This window comes from Salmo salar, chromosome 10 (genome assembly GCF_965601325.2).
Source record: "Salmo salar chromosome 10, fSalSal1, whole genome shotgun sequence".
NCBI lineage: Eukaryota > Metazoa > Chordata > Actinopteri > Salmoniformes > Salmonidae > Salmo > Salmo salar.
Window position 1 is genome coordinate 98,797,706 of NC_138300.1, and position 17,069 is coordinate 98,814,774.

Below are 17,069 nucleotides of genomic sequence, written 5' to 3' on the forward strand. Positions count from 1 at the left end.
TGAAGGAGGTGGGAAAAGAGGTAACGGAGAGAGAGAAAGAAGGCTCGCAGGGAAGACAGAAAGAGTGGGGAGGAAAAGACAAAAGTGGCAAAGAATGGCCAATGATGCAAATTAAAAAGAAATGAGCTCAAAAGGGACAGCCTAGCAGTGAGAGAAGGGGCAGGTAAAGAGGGAACTGGAAAGAGGAGGAGAGCGGGTGGCAGAGCGAGGACAACAGGCAATTGGGGTTGAGGCAGCGGAAACTTACGCTGGTGACTCTGCGGTAGATCTGTGCAGCGTTCTGGCACTCGGAGTATGGGTACTCTGAGGTGGCCATCTCCAGCATGCACATCCCAAAGGCATACACATCCACTGACTCGTCGTACTTCTCCTCATACATCTCAGGCGCCATGAACTCAGGGGTACCTTAAATCAAATACAACCATTCAGAACTCTGTGTCTCTGTGTGTTCGTCTCCATCTCCGAGTGTCACACCCCAAACGCCCCTCTTCTCCTCTAACCAAGAGGAGGAAGAGTGACCGGTCCTCCGCTGCCTCCAGGTGAGCAGAAGCTGCGAAGGAGAGTAGAGAAAGAGAGAAAGGAGAGAAAAGAAAAAGGGGGGGGGGGTGCGGGTTCAGTTAGACTGTAGAGAAAGAGGCACAAGTTTCTCTGTGTAAGACCTGGTTATCTGTGGGGTGACACCTTGTATAGGGAGTCTACAGAAGATGGCTGGTGTACAGAAAACATTGTAGGGGCGCCAAACTGGTGTTAGACACACACTGTCAGTTTAACTACTGACAAGCTGAAGAATGGCCCGGTTTACCAGTCAGAACCTGGTTAGTGAGTTGAGCATCAATGATCAGGGGCCTCAAAATGGCATAGAAGGGGCACAAATAGTAAAACTAGCTATGGAAATAACTTGTGTCAAGACCTTACATTTCACAACTAAACCCTCAAACATAACCCGTTTCATACAAACATACCTTTGAGTAGTCTGACTCACCTGTCCTCCTTGACCTGGGGAGTAAGGTGTTATGGTGATGGCCGAGAGAAGCAGATCCCATAGCTAGTTAGTGAAACAGTGCATTTCTGGACACCAGCCTTATTCAAATAGCAGATACTCTGCTCTCAATCTTCTAATGGTCTTACACAGAAAAACTCTAAATGGATATTTGAAATGATTAGTTTTTTGTAAGGTGTGTGTCACAGTGCACTCGCACACTTACCAGGCCATTACAATACTCACTGACCAGCAGTACCCTACTTATTCCTTTACTGCAGAACGGAGCACAGCTGAGGCTACAGCCTAGTCTCAAAACATACCCGAGAGTGTGAAAGAACAACAACAAAAAGGCTGATAAAGGAGAAGAGGAAAGTGGGAAGGGGGGGGGGCTTTCCAGACAGAAAAAAAGCAGACATTATTCTCTGTGCTCCTGAAATTGTTTAAAGGACAGAGACAAACACTGACAAAAACCTGTAGGGGCAAACCCTTCAAAAAACAGAAACGGCAAACGTTATTGGCATCACTGGCAAACAGACCACATATTTCCAAACCACAGAGCAAAGACCAGTCTGAGACGGAACACATAACCAGAGGCCATACCTGTAACCCTGGCCTGGCTAGCCTGACGGTTAAAGCATGACAAGTGGATTGAGATTCATATTTCACAGAAATTGGCACGACTTACTCTCAGTAGGAGCTTGAAAGTGAACTTTCACTTTGTGGAGGAAAAAGAGAATCAAATCAATTCTGTCACGAGTAACCAGCCCTGATGGACTCGCTGACATAACACAGTGTGTGTAAAGAGAGGGTTAGTGTCTCCCCACGGCCTGGCCTCCACTTCAGCTGTGGTTTGAAAAGAGAGCTGAAACATTGTGGTCTGCTTTCCAACCACATTGTCAGTCAAAAAAAAAAAGAGAATAAATAAACCCCCCCCCCCAATCTAACCCTTCACAACCTCAATGTTAACCACAGTATAATAACCTTACACAAGATATCCCTATTGGAGTGTAGTGAGGAAGAAAGCAGAGCACAGTAAAAGGTAGCTGGTGATGTTGGGGTCTTACCTATGACACTCTTGGCGAAAGAGGACCTCTTGAGTGTGGCCAATCCCAGGTCTCCTATCTTGACGGAGCCTGTGGGGCCCGTAATGAAGATGTTGTCACACTTCAGGTCCCTGTGGATGATAGGCGGGGCCCTGGTGTGGAGGAAGTGAAGGCCCTTCAGGATCTGCCTACACCAGCTCCTCAGAACTTTGATCTTCATGACCTTGAAGCGCTTCAGATACCTACAGAACCGGATGGACAGAACAGGACGGACATAGGGGTAAAGATAGACATCACACAACCATCCTCATCACATTTCACTGATTTGGGTAACTAGGACCAACAATTTAATCATGATGATAGACTGGTGTTGATGTCTGTGTGTGAAAGTGAGACTCACGTTTTGAGTGTTCCAGAGGTCATGAGCTCTGTGACCAGCACAATACACTTCCTGCCTTTAACAGGGGCCTCCCAGGAGTCGTAGAAGCGGACGATGTTGGGGTGCTGCAGCCCCTTCAGCATGCCCGCCTCCTCCTTGAACCGCTGGCGCTCCGACTTGGACAGCTTACGGTCCTACAGGGGGAAAAAAAATCATAGGAACGTTAATGTTACATACAGGAGAGGGAGAGCGTCAATACAGTTGAAAAGAGTGGATTTAGCTTACATGCTTATATGACAAATACTTTTTATATGCAGGAGAGTCAAATAACAATGGGAACAGTAGCCCATTACTAGTATGCCAAAGTCAAAGCAGTTAGTCTACATATTGGCAATTAGGCCTAGTGTTGTTCTTACAATAAGAATGCTTAGCTCACTAAACTCTTGGCAAGAGGACAAGTGCAAACATTTCCGTCAGTTAGCCTACAATTAGAAAGTCTTTAGCATGCTTGAGACAAAATGCTTCCGCACTTGTATCTTTCAAAGCTGTAAGGGGCATCGAGTTGGATGAAAGTGCTTTAGAGTATAAAGAACACTAGTATGTAAACCTATAGCCTCTAGACCTACAGGTTATCACATCAGATGAAACAGCTTTCAAACAATATCAAACAATCGTGTGCATGCTGGCTCACACACACACACACACACACACACACACACACACACACACACACACACACACACACACACACACACACACACACAGAGTCTGGGGTGTAGCGCAATTGTCAATGTTTTCTCTGGCGTGGGGCAGTGACATGAGAGGAATGTGTGCAGCTTTGGCCTACTTTTCCACCAAACGAAAACAAAAGAGCCAAAGCGTGAGAGATGAATGTGAAGTGGATACATTTGAAAAACCTAATTTCCCCTGTCTACTAACCAACTCCCCTCAGTCTAACATCGCAAAGCACGCAAAATGTCATCAGTAGGGACGGGCGTTTTTCTTGGTCAGGTCATGTGGTCAGGAAAAACAGATAAATCTACTCAGCAGACAAGGCCAGCCTACGACAATACAGCTTCATGCATCTATTTGAAACAATTGATTGCTGATAAAGAGTTCAAGTCAACATACAGATTAAGCAGACTACTACTCCTAGTGCGCTCTAATACAAACACAACGTTCAACAGGTGGCCAGCCTAAAGCCCTGACAGAATATCAATTACAAGTCAAATACCTTCATGCATGTGTAGGCTAGAACTCTTTATGACAGCCAATCCCTACATTTTTGGACAAATAAAAGAACCAACATTTTCTTCATCAAAAGAGCCAGCCAATAAATTGTTCTAATTAAAAAGTCAAATTTTACTTTTACAATAGGCTTTTGTAAATACTAAAACAAGATTAAAAATGGCCAGAGTCGTTAGGCCAAAATGAGGCTAATAAGCCTCCGTCTCAGGGTTGCCAGATATACTGCTGGACTGACCTACATTTGCACTGAGACCAGACCACAATATAAAACCTCAGCGCAACCTCAGTGGCAACCCACCACCATTCAACCCAGCCCAGAATAGAATCCCCTCAGTCAAAGACCTGGCACCCTGCCAGGTTGTCCAGGAAACACTCCCCATTGTTTGAGGAGAGCACAGTGGAGAGAGAACTTTCTCAACAAAAGAACAATGAAACAGCACACTGCACTGCAGTTAAAGAGGAACTGAGCTGTTCCAACTCTGGGGCTTAGGTCTGACTGATGAGTGTTGGGGGCCATTACTAGGGAGGGGGTTTTGGCAGACAGGAGCGAGAGGGATGAGGATTCTTTGGAAACGAGGCAGCATTTGTTGTAGGGGGAGGGGGACAGGGTTGAGGGGGTGACAGGAAACCAGAGTATATTTTAGTCATAGGGGTGACCCTGAGCCTGGATGAGGGCGAATGTCAGGGTCAAGGGGGTGACAGGGAACCAGAGTATATTTTAGTCATAGGGGTGACCCTGAGCCTGGATGAGGGGGAATGTCAGGGTCAAGGGGGTGACAGGGAACCAGAGTATATTTTAGTCGGAGGGGTGACCCTGAGCCTGGATGAGGGTGAACGTCAGGGCCGAGGGGGTGACAGGGAACCAGAGTATATTTTAGTCGGAGGGGTGACCCTGAGCCTGGATGACGGCGAATGTCAGGGCCGAGGGGGTGCTTGCTGTGCCCCCTGACCAACTGACCTAGTTTCAGTTCCTGCTGGGCCCGTGGTGTGGGCCAGTGGTTCCCCTTCCAATTTCTTTGCTCTTTCTTCAGTGCATGTGGAAACAGTCAAACAAAACATCCACGGCAGAACTCAATAGCTGCATTCTTCACCCCCACCCACCATTGCCCTTTTTTTCTAATCCCAAACAGGCCCCTCACCCCTACACATTAGGGCTGGGCGGTATTGATGCACGGATCGGTTTGGGTTTTAACTTTACCTTCTATAACAGTATGTGAATGTTTAGTTTGTTATATACAGTACCAGTCGAAAGTTTGGACAAACCTACTTATTCAAGCGTTTTTATTTATTTTTACTATTTTCTACAATGTAGAATAATAGTGAAGAAATCAAAACTATGAAATAACACATATGGAGTCATGTAGTAAAAAAAAAAAAAGGGTTATTTTACATTTCAGGCTCCTCAAAGTAGCCACCCTTTGCCTTGATGACAGCTTTGCACACACACTTGGAATTCTCTCAACCAGCTTCAACTGGAATGTTTTTCCAACAGTCTTGAAAGAGTTCCCATATATGCTGAGCACTTGTTGGCTGCTTTTCCTTTACTCTGCGGTCCAACTCATCCCAAACCAACTGAATTGAGTTGACGTCGGGTGATTGTGGAGGCTAGGTCATCTGATGCAGCACTAACTCTCCCCTTCTTGGTCAAATAGCCCTTACACAGCCTTGAGGTGTGTTGGGTCATTGTCCTGTTGAAAAACAAATGATAGTGGGACTAAGCCCAAACCAGATGGGATGGCATATCGCTGCAGAATGCTATGGTAGCCACGCTGGTTAAGTGTGCCTTGAATTCTAAATAAATCAGACAGTGACGCCAGCAAAGCACTTCCACACCTTCAGACCACCACCTCCATGCTTCACGGTGGGAAATACACATGCGGAGATCATCCGTTCACCTCAAATCAAATTATATTGGTCACATACACGTGTTTAGCAGATGGAATTGCGGGTGTAGCAAAATGCTTGTATTTCTAGTTCCGACAGTGCAGCAATATATAACAAGTAATATCTAACAATTTCACAACATATACCAAATATACACAAATCTAAGTAAGGAATGGAATTAAGAATATATAAATATATGGATGAGCAATGTCAGAGCGGCATAGACTAAGAGTAGAATTGTATAGAATACAGTATATACACATGAGATGAGTAATGCAAGATATGTAATCATTATTAAAGTGACTAGTGTTCCATTTATTAAATTGGACAATGATTTCAAGTCTGTATATATAGGCAGCAGTCTCTACGTGCTAGTGATGGCTATTTAAGTCTGATGGCCTAGAGATAGAAGCAATTTTTCAGTCTCTCGGTCCCAGCTTTGATGCACCTGTATTGACCTCGCCTTCTGGATGATAGCAGGGTGAACAGGCAGTGGCTCGGGTGGGTGTCGATCTTTTTGGCCTTCCTGTGACATCGGGTGTTGTAGGTGTCCGGGAGGGCAGGTAGTTTGCCCCCGGTGATGCATTGTGCAGGCCGCACCACCCTCTGGAGAGCCCTGCGGTTTGTGAGGGTTTTAGGTGACAAGCCAAATTTCTTCAGCCTCCTGAATTTGAAGTGGCGCTGTTGCGCCTTCTTCACCACACTGTCTGTGTGGGTGGACCATTTCAGTTTGTCAGTGATGTGTATGCCGAGGAACTTAACTTTCCACCTTCTCCACTGCTATCCCCACAATGTGGATGGGGGATTGCTCCCTCTGTTGTTTCCTGAAGTCCACGATCTACCTTTGTTTTGTTGACGTTCAGTGAGAGGTTATTTTCCTGGCACCACACCCCCAGAGCCCTCAACTCCTCCCACCACATCTTTGTTGGTAATCAAGACTACTGTTGCGCCGTCTCCAAACTTGATTGAGTTGGAGGCGTGCTTGGCCACGCAGTCGTGGGTGAACAGGGAGTACAGTAGTGGGCTGAGTATGCACCCTTGTGGAGCCCCATTGTGGAGGGTCAGCGAAGTGGAGATGTTTCCTACCTTCACCACCTGGGGGTGGCCCGTCAGGAAGTCCAGGACTCAATTGCACAGGGCAGGGTTCAGGCCCAGGGCATCGAGCTTAATGATGAGCTTGGAGGGTACTATGCTGTTGAATGCTGAGATAGTCAATGAACAGCATTCTTACAGGTATTCCTCTTGTCCAGATGGGATAGGGCAGTGTGATGGCGATTACATCGTCTGTGGACCTATTGGGGCGGTAAGCGAATTGAAGTGGGTCTAGGGTGACAGGTAAGCTGGAGGTGATATGATCCTTGACAAGTCTCAAAGCACTTCATGAAGACAAAGGTGAGTGCTACAGGGCGATAGTCATTTAGTTCAGTTACCATTGCATTCTTGGGTACAGGAACACTGGTGGCCATCTTGATGCATGTGGGGACAGCAGACTGGGATAAGGAGAGATTAAATACGTCCGTAAACACTCCAGCCAGCTGGTCCGGGCATGCTCTGAAGACGCGGCTCGGGATGCCGTCTGGGCCGGCAGCCTTCCAAGGGTTAACGCGTTTAAATGTCTTACTCACGTCAACCACGGAGAAGGAGAACCCACAGTCCTTGGTAGCGTGCCGCATCGGTGGCACTATGCTATCTTGCAACCGAAGCGGGCAAAGGTGTTTTTTATTTACCTTCATTCGTCGAAGGAATGAGCATGACACCGAGGCCTGTACTCTGGAGCGGGATCGATTTGGAGGTGGAGGGTCCGTCGTGGTCTGGGGCGGCAATCTCAACGCTGTGCGTTACAGGGAAGACATCGTCCTCCCTCATGTGGTACCCTTACTGTAGGCTCATCCAGACATGACCCTCCAGCATGACAATGCCACCAGCCATACTGCTCATTCTGTGCATGTTTTCCTGCAAGACAGGAATGTCAGTGTTCTGCCATGGCCAGTGAAGAGCCCGGATCTCAATCCCATTGAGCACGTCTGGGACCTGTTGGATCGGAGCGTGACGACTAGGGCCATTCTCCCCAGAAATATCTGGGAATTTGCAGGTGCCTTGGTGGAAGAGTGGGGTAACATCTCACAGCAAGGAACTGGCAAATCTGGTGCAGTCCATGAGGAGGAGATGCACTGCAGTACTTACTGCAGCTGTTGGCCACACCAGATACTGACTGTTACTTTTGATTTTGACCCTCCCTTTGTTCAGGGACACATTATTCCATTTATGTTAGTCACATGTCTGTGGAACTTGTTGAATCTTGTCATGTTCATACAAATATTTACACTCGTTAAGTTTCCTGAAAATAAACGCAGTTGACAGTGAGAGGACTTTTCTTTTATTGCTGAGTTTATGTACTGAATTAAGCACTTAAGGGACCTCATGGGCACCATGAACCTTCTCACTTAAATTTAAGGGGGAAAGTCACCTTAAAATGTTTTATGCAACTGACAACGTTAGAGAAATTATGGGAAAAGTAGGAAAATGTTTTATGCAGCTCCTGAGCTCCCATCAGCAGCAGATATGGATTTAAAATGGAAAATAAATGTGTTCATGCAAAAAAATGCACTGCATCGAATCGTATTGCATCAATTCATTTCCCGAATTACACCAAATCATTTCAAACTAAAGTATCGTTCTTGTCTCGGAGCCAATCAGTATCTTTTCTATTAGTAGTAGTAGCAGCAGCTAGCTAGTCAGTGTAGCCAATTTATCAAGGTGACAGATACAACACAAGAAGTGGTTGCTTGGTTGTAATGATTTTTGGCATTAACATTGTATTTAAAAAAATGATCAAAACTAAATTAATCCTGCACACACAGATGGCTACACTACTATACTAACATAATGCCCTGGACCAGAGCACAGGCACCGACTGACACCCTGGAACATATCCCAAGTTCAGGTCGCATGGGCACATAGCATCTGAGACCAAAAACACCATCTGAGACCAAAAATTGGCAGACGCACGCGCTTTGAGATTCGCAGACCAGGGGGCCTCAGCCCGCATAATCTGCTGATGGATGCATCTCTGTCAATCACAGCACAGCCTACTGACTGTAGCTAAGGGGACCCATAAACAGATTATAGCGGTCACCACCAGGGGAGATGGCCAAGACCACCACAACATTAACACGGGTGCAATGGCTCCCTTCCAGCCCTACTTTCCTCTGCTAATTGTCTTCTAAAACTAGCTGGTGAAAATATATGACCACCTTCTCTCACAACAGTGGTGGTAAAGGAAAAGAGAAAAGGCAAGGAAGCTAGTGGAGACTTGAGACACAGCCAACATCCTTCAAATGTCATTTGAAAGGTGTGCCAGCCAAAGGAAGGGACCTATAAAATACAGGAATAAAGCAGTAATAAATCCCTGGGTGGCAGGCAGCTGGCAGCCATTCAGTGGGCAGGCAACAGCAGTAATGAGTGACTAGACTGCAGTCGTGAGTCACAGCAGCAGCTCTCAGTGTGTGTGTCAGACTGGGAATGAGTCAGCTCAATAAATAGCTATGTTGCCACTGCTGTATTTCAAGCCGATACCCTAGCATGGATAAGAAATAGCTAGCAGGTGTATGCCTTTTTTACTTCTTAACGAGGGGAGATTCCTGGCACAACAGCCAGCACTGGGCTGTCAAATGTCCCAGGTGCTGTGAGGCCGCTTCCACATAGAGCATTATGGATCCGCTCTAAAGCCAGTCAGACCCAGGCTTCCATGGAAGAGCACACACTGCTACCAGGCAAAGGCTGTCATAAATAACCTATGTAGTCTATAAATAGAGCAAGGAAAAATAGAAGGGTCTGTGCCCACTCTGAGGCCTGGCTCTGTCAGGTCTCTGCTCTGAGGATGACATTGGGGGAAAATACACTTAAAGGGAAGCGGTTTCACTGGTCTGACTCAGGCCATACTGGCAACAGTGGCAGGGCACCTATTTTCCATCGATAAGACCGTAACACCTTTAATCAATTAGCCCTCACATAGATTTGGTGATAGATTGATTGCATACTTGACTGATGTTGTTTGGCTACAATCCATCAACTGCTACTTCCAATTGCGGTGTCCTCTATACATTTTACATGCATGTGTGGAGCTCCCAGATGGCCACAGGGCATGACAGTAGAGGTTAGTGGTTCAGCATATACAGAGAGATGAGCAGTCAGCCAAGCTGAACTAGAGCTGGACTAACAAAATGACTAGCTGAGTTCCGCAGGTCAGTGGAGGCTGGTAGAAAACTCACACATACACATTAACCCCATAACATATGTCGGTTAGTGAGTGCATGCATGCATGCGGGTGTGTGCCCAGCGTTTGGCCCAGCGTCGTCCGGGTTAGGACGTCATTGTAAATAAGAATTTGTTCTTAACTGACTGTGTGTAGCAACTAGCGAGATTGTGTGTGTGGAGAGCTGGTGTACGGCAGTATGGGGGGGGCAGAGGTGGGGGGGCAGAGAGGGTGAAGCACATGGTATCTCAGGCGTTCTGGCTATATAGTGCCTTAATGGTACTGACACATGTGATGTTGGCCAATGAATGACTGCTTTTGCTTGTCAAGGTCCAGGAGCAAAGCTAATGATTGACATTGAAGATGTTTTGCTGACATACGGGAAACAAATGTCACAGAAAAATATTCCCAGGTGTAAATTCACTAGAAAATGTATTAAATTAATGAAGTACAAGCCAGCTAACCAGCTAGGAGAGGCTGTTTGAGCTCAGAGCAACAAGCTCATACAGATCTGCTTATCCTCCTGATCACATTAGATTGAGCATTTTCTTTGGTTCACACAAAACATAAAAGAGCTACAGCAAAGCTTCAGTCTTCCCCTCTTTATCCATTAGATTAAGATTTAAAAAACAAGGACTGTCTTTGTACAGAGAAGCCTCTAGAAATCTCTAGTCTAAATCACATCAGATCACGCTAACAGAGTTAGCCAGAAGCCAGCCAGAAATCCTGCTTGTACGAACCTCGGAAATGGCTAATCTCGTTAAAACAACATTGCGGGTTGGAAAATAACCATTAAATTCTGGCACAGAATGGTTTCCTAATTCCACAGCGGTCAGCTTTCTAATACAATAGCTAACGAGTGTTTTGGCACAAAATGGTTACCTTGTGTGTCACTGGCCGCAATGGAAGAAACACATTGGTTTTGCCACGTGGATGGATGGGATGTTAAGCCTTCACTGGCCAAACCGAATATAGTCATCCCTTGAAACGATGACCCCTCCATAACATTTTAAACCCATCAATGGGTTAACAGCTATGGATGCAAAAGTCTATGGGAGGGGTCACTCATCTCCACATAGTGATTGACTGAAGGGAATTTCAGAGGATCATATTACAGGCCCTCGAACACATATGGTCCAGAATGGCAGCACAGTTGCTCCAACATAGCTCTGGAATGCCATTGAAGAGCAGTTGGGAGAAGAGACAAGGAGAGGCCACTAGAATACTATGGGGAACATAGCCTGACCAGCTGGCATCGTGGCAGTCCCTGGATTATACCAGCTCTGAGCCAGGCTGGCAACCTTCTGCACCAGGCCTTCTGAAGGATGCCTGCCTCACAGTTGTCCTGCTCAGCTTTCTATGCTGGGGCTCAGCCAAAGGAGGACGGGAGGGGGGATGACATGCTTCATTGAGGCCGGGTGAGAGAAGTCTCCTCCTCCCCCCCTCCTATGCGGTGACCTATTTCTTGTTCAAACATGCCTGCAATGTGAGATCCGAATGAGACAGAGGGTGTGTGCGCACAGGTGGGTGGATGATTCAACGTTTTTACCAGACCAGTATGGACATATGGCTTCCAGATTGAAAGTATTAAGGGGCCATTTTATTAACATTTTGTTTGTTGTTTTAACACTAAAACAAGATTAAGGAGCTTTATGTGGGGAAACTTGTCAAATGTGTTGCTGTCTGGAGTAGTGCTGTTGCATTCAAATGCTTCCAGCTTCATCTCACACTTCCGTAGAGCAAGCAATAGCAAGTCTGATTAACATATGCGCTGATGAACACAGATCAACAGGCTCTTCCACTAAAACAGGTTCCTGCCCGAGTCTGATTAATTTCAATATCCTAAACAACCTACAGATACATCAGGGAACGCATTTCAACATGATCACTTTCATAACTAGGGTTGTCACAATACCAGTATCGCGATCCTCAGGTATTGTGGCAAGGAAACAAAACATAAAGCAGACTGAATTTCCTGAGGAAAACAGCCCTAATGTTGGAAACTAGCAGCCTTATGTTGTCACCCAGAATCACATTTATTCTCCAAGCTGTGGCACACAATATTTTACATCCAGTAGGTTTAGTCTGCTTTACGTTTTCCTTTTTGCCATTGAAAATCAAGTTTCGTAGTATCGGGATACTGGTATCGTGACAACCCTAGACATAACTTGTACACAATGTACATTTACTACAATAACAGTTGGGTGCAATTTTTTGCCTTGGCTTTTTTTTAATCAACATTACACTGGTGTGTGTGTAGTGTACAATAGTTAAATCCACAAGAATTGTGCTGTCAGTCAAATACCAAAACGTACTGTCCCTTTCATGTCTGTCTGACCACACATGCTTAAGATATAGACAACACAGAGAAATCAATACACATGGAGCAGCAACAACTTCGCTTCAATACCCAAGGTACTGTGGCCCAGCCAGATCAGATAGGCCTCAAGAGGCTCTTGGCACTAACATGCAGTAAAACAATAAGTTGAAACCTGACTGGTGCCATGCCAGTGAAGAGCTGTGTATTTAATACTGTAGTGACTTAGGTCCACAGAGACATGGGTGGACTGGGTTACAGGCAGGGAGGGAGGGAGAGAAAAGCAGCACGTAGTTTTGCGTGGGTCAATGGAATCTTTCGTAGACACCTTTATGATTTTACATTCAAATCATATCAAATTTTATTGGTCACAGACACGTGGTTAGCAGATGTTAACGCGAGTGTAGCTTAATGCTTGTGCTTCTAGTTCCGACAAAGCAGTAATATCTAACAAGTAATGTAACAAATTCACAACAACTACCTAATACACACAAATGTAAAGAGATGAATAAGAATATGTACACATAAATATATGGATGATCAATGGCCGTGCGGCATAGGCAAGATGCAGTAGATGGTATACAGTATATACATATGAGATATGTAAACATTTAAGTGGCGTTATTTAAAGTGACTAGTGATACCTTTATTAAGTCAATTTATTAAAGTGGCCAGAGATTTGAGTCTGTTGGCAGCAGCCTCTCTGTTAGTGATTGCTGTTTAGCAGTCTGATGGCCTTGAGATAGAAGCAATTTTTCAGTCTCTCGGTCCCAGCTTTGATGCACCTGTACTGACCTCACCTTCTGGATGGTAGCGGTGTGAACAGGCAGTGGCTCGGGTGGCTTTCCTGTGACATCGGGTGCTGTAGGTGTCATGGAGGGCAGGTAGTTTGCCCCCGGTGATGCGTTGGGCAGACCTCACTACCCTCTGGAGAGCCTTGTGGTTGAGGGCGGTGCAGCTGCCGTACCAGGCGGTGATACAGCCAGACAGGATGCTCTTGATTGTCCATCTGTAAAAATCTGTCAGGGTTTTAAGTGACAGGCCAAATTTCTTCAGCCTTCTGAGGTTGAGGCGCTATTGCGCCTTCTTCACCACACTGTCTGTGTGGGTGGACCATTTCAGTTTGTCCGTGATGTGTACGCCGAGGAACTTAAAACTTTCCACCTTCTCCACTACTGTCCCGTCGATGTGGATAGGGGGGTGCTCCCTCTGTTGTTTCCTGAAGTCCATGATCATCTCTTTTATTTTGTTGACTTTGAGTGTGAGGTTATTTTCCTGACACCACACTCCGAGGGCCCTCAACTCCTCCCTGTAGCGTCATTGTTGGTAATCAAGCCTACTACTGTAGTGTTGTCTGCAAACTTGATTGAGTTGAAAGCGTGCATGGCCACACAGTCGTGGTTGAACAGGGAGTACAGGAGGGGGCTGAGACACACCCTTGTGGGGCCCCAGTGCTGAGGATCAGCGGGGTGGAGATGTTTCCTACCATCACCACCTGGGGGCGGCCCGTCAAAGTCTAGGACCCAGTTGCACAGGGCGGGGTCGAGACCCAGGGTCTCAAGCTTAATGACGAATTTGGAGGGTACTATGGTGTTAAATGCTGAGCTGTAGTCAATGAACAGCATTCTTTCATAGATATTCCTCTTGTCCAGATGGGTTAGGGCAGTGTGATGGCAATTGCATCGCCAGTGGACCTATTGGGGCGGTATGCAAATTGGAGTGGGTCTAGGGTATCATGGAATTAGAATGATTGTGTCTGACCACAAATGCTCCCCTCAGACTTCCACAAAGAAGAAATATGAGTCCAGGCAGAGAAGCACGAGATTGAACTTCACTCAACGTTCTACAGTTTTCCCATTTAGTTAACATTATCAATGGTTCGCTCTACTGTGGCAATTGTGATCGAATCAACGCATTAGCCACTTCCAATGTAATATACTGAAACAAAATGAACTATGCAAGATTTAATATGTAAAACTGTTCTTGTTGGCAGAGCGCATTGGAATAGGATTCTATTGCATTGACAGGCACGACTCTCACTCTACACAGACCGGTCCACCATAACCAATCAGAGCTGTAGTAGGCCTATATGCAAATAGACATTAACATATACGGATCTGTGCAATTCACTTTGAACTGGACTGTGTTTAGGCTCCAGTATGAGCGGTCGTGTGTAGATCCGCTCGGTTTGATATCAAAGTGAGAGCTGCATGTAGCCACCTGTGCACATTTATTCATATTCTTTCCTAGTTAGTGAGTTATCAGCGCAATTACAGCTAATTTGTAGTCAATGGGGGAATGGTTGCTTCCAACAGGAGCACAAAATGTGTGCATTTCTGGCAATCTTTGAAAAGCGAATCATGTTTAAGGGATTTTTGGTGTCTTAAAGGAGCAGTGTTGCATTTTGAGACAGACTTGAATAAGCTAAGTACCCAATAGACAGAGAGTAGCATAATTTGTCAGATTCTCTGTTAATGGTATGAGAACAATGACTTACTACGTAAAGTGGTTTCTAGCATCAAACAACATTCAGTCACCTTCTCTGAAAGACAAGTGGATAAACAGGTTTACGTCAAGACCTGCAAGTCTCACGGAATGTAGACATTGAACACCACACATTGGCTGCTACTGTAGGCTGAATGACAGAACAGCTAATTCCATGTTAAAATGTTATGGGATGCATTTTTCCTCCATTGTTTTGATAGTAGGCGACTCTGGTAGACCTATATTATGATCAAACAGCCACAGTAGGCTACTGGGCCTCTGTTAAAACTAACTTTAAGCGGGTACATCCTCCGTGTTCACAGTAAACGCTCACCGGAAGTTGCACAGAATTTTCAAAACTTTCAAATTGCCGCTCAGCTGATTTTTTTGTTGTTGTTGCGAACATTGGTTGACTACACACTCCAAAGCCTGTGGGTTGATAAATGGAAAGCAGATCTAAAAATAAGCTACACATACAGTTGAAGTCGGAAGTTTACATACACTTAGGTTGGAGTCATTAAAACTCGTTTTTCAACCACTCCACAAATTTCTTGTTAACAAACTATAGTTTTGGCAAGGACATCTACTTTGTGCATGACAAGTAATTTTTCCAACGATTGTTTACAGACAGATTATTTCACAATTCCAGTGGGTCAGAAGTTTACATACACTAAGGTGACTGTGCCTCTAAACAGCTTGGGAAATTCCAGAAAATTATGTCATGGCTTTAGAAGATTCTGAAAGGCTACTTGACATTAATTGAGTCAATTGGATGTGTACCTGTGGATGTATTTCAAGGCCTACCTTCAAACTCAGTGCATCTTTGCTTGACAAATTAGAAAAATCAAAAGAAAATCAGCCAAGAATTCAGAAAAAGAATTGTAAACCTCCCAAGTCTGGTTCATCCTTGGGAGCAAATTCCAAACGCCTGAAGGTACCACGTTCGTCTGTACAAACAATAGTATGCAAGTATAAACACCATGGAACCACGCAGCCGTCATATCGCTCAGGAAGGAGACGTGTTCCGTCTCCTAGAGATGAACGTACATTGTGGCGAAAAGTGCAAATCAATCCCAAAAGACCTTGTGAAAATGGAGGAAACAGGAACAAAAGTATCTATATTTACAGTAAAACGAGTCCTATATCGACATAACCTGAAAGGCCGCTCAGCAAGGAAGGAGCCACTGCTCCAAAACCACCATAAAAAAGCCAGACTACGGTTTGCAACTGCACATGGGGACAAAGATCATACTTTTTGGAGAAATGTCCTCTGGTCTGATGAAACAAAAAAATAACTGCTTGGCCATCATGACCATAGTTATGTTTGGTGGAAAAAGGGGGAGGCTTGCAAGCCGAAGAACACCATCCCAACTGTGATGCACGGGGGTGGCAGCATCATGTTGTGGGGGTGCTTTGCTGCAGGAGAGACTGGTGCACTTCAAAATAGATGGCATCATGAGGCAGGAAAACCATGTGGATATATTGAAGCAACATCTCAAGACATCAGTCAGGAAGTTAAAGCTTGGTCGCTAATGGGTCTTCCAAATGGACAATGACCCCAAGCATACTTCCGAAGTTGTGGCAAATTGGCTTAAGGACAACAAAGTCAAGGTATTGGAGTGGCCATCACAAAGCCCTGACCTCAATCATACAGAACATTTGTGGGCAAAACTGAAAAAGCGTGTGCGAGCAAGGAGGCCTACAAACCTGATTCAGTTACACCAGCTCTGTCAGGAGGAATGGGCCAAAATTCACCCAACTTATTGTGGGAAGCTTGTGGAAGACTACCCGAAATGTTCGACCCAAGTGAAACAATTGAAAGGCAATGCTACCAAATTCTAATTGAGTGTATGCAAACTTCTGACCCACTGGAAATGTGATGAAATAAATAAAAGCTGAAATAAATCACTCTCAACTATTATTCTGACATTTCACATTCTTAAAATAAAAGTGTTGATCCTAGCTGACCTAAGACAGGGATTTTTACTAGGATTACATGTCAGGAATGGTGAAAAACGGAGTTTAAATGTATTTGGCTAAGGTGTATGTAAACTTCTGACTTCAACTGAATGTATATATAACTCAGCAAAAAAAATAAACTTCCCTTTTTCAGGACCGTCTTTCAAAGATAAATCCAAGAACTTCACAGATCATTTTAAAGGGTTTAAACACTGTTTCCCATGCATGTTCAATGAACCATAAACAATTAATGAACATCCACCTGTGGAACGATCGTTAAGACACTAACAGCTTACAGACAGACGGTAGGCAATTAAGGTCACAGTTATTAAAACTTAGGACACTAAAGAGGCCTTTCTACTGACTCTGAAAAACATCATAAGAAAGATGCCCAGGGTCCCTGATCATCTGCGTGAACATGCCTTAGGCATGCTGCAAGGAGGCATGGGGACTGCAGATGTGGCCAGGGCAATAAATTGCAATGTCTGTACTGTGAGACGCCAGAGACAGCGTTACAG

At 45.1% G+C, this 17,069-nt stretch overlaps 1 protein-coding gene across 3 annotated transcripts in view; it reads right to left on the reverse strand.

Moving 5' to 3' along the window:
* Nucleotides 1-17,069, reverse strand: part of LOC106561324 (serine/threonine-protein kinase WNK1) — a 66,372-nt gene that overhangs the window by 18,544 nt on the left and 30,759 nt on the right. For all 3 annotated transcript variants that reach the window (XM_082957274.1, XM_082957275.1, XM_082957273.1), the window contains exons 3-5: nucleotides 2,426-2,598; nucleotides 2,047-2,267; nucleotides 248-405 (exon numbers count right to left, since the gene is read on the reverse strand). In XM_082957274.1, the coding sequence (XP_082813400.1) occupies nucleotides 248-405; nucleotides 2,047-2,267; nucleotides 2,426-2,598 (552 nt within the window). The remainder of the gene's footprint in view (nucleotides 1-247; nucleotides 406-2,046; nucleotides 2,268-2,425; nucleotides 2,599-17,069) is intronic.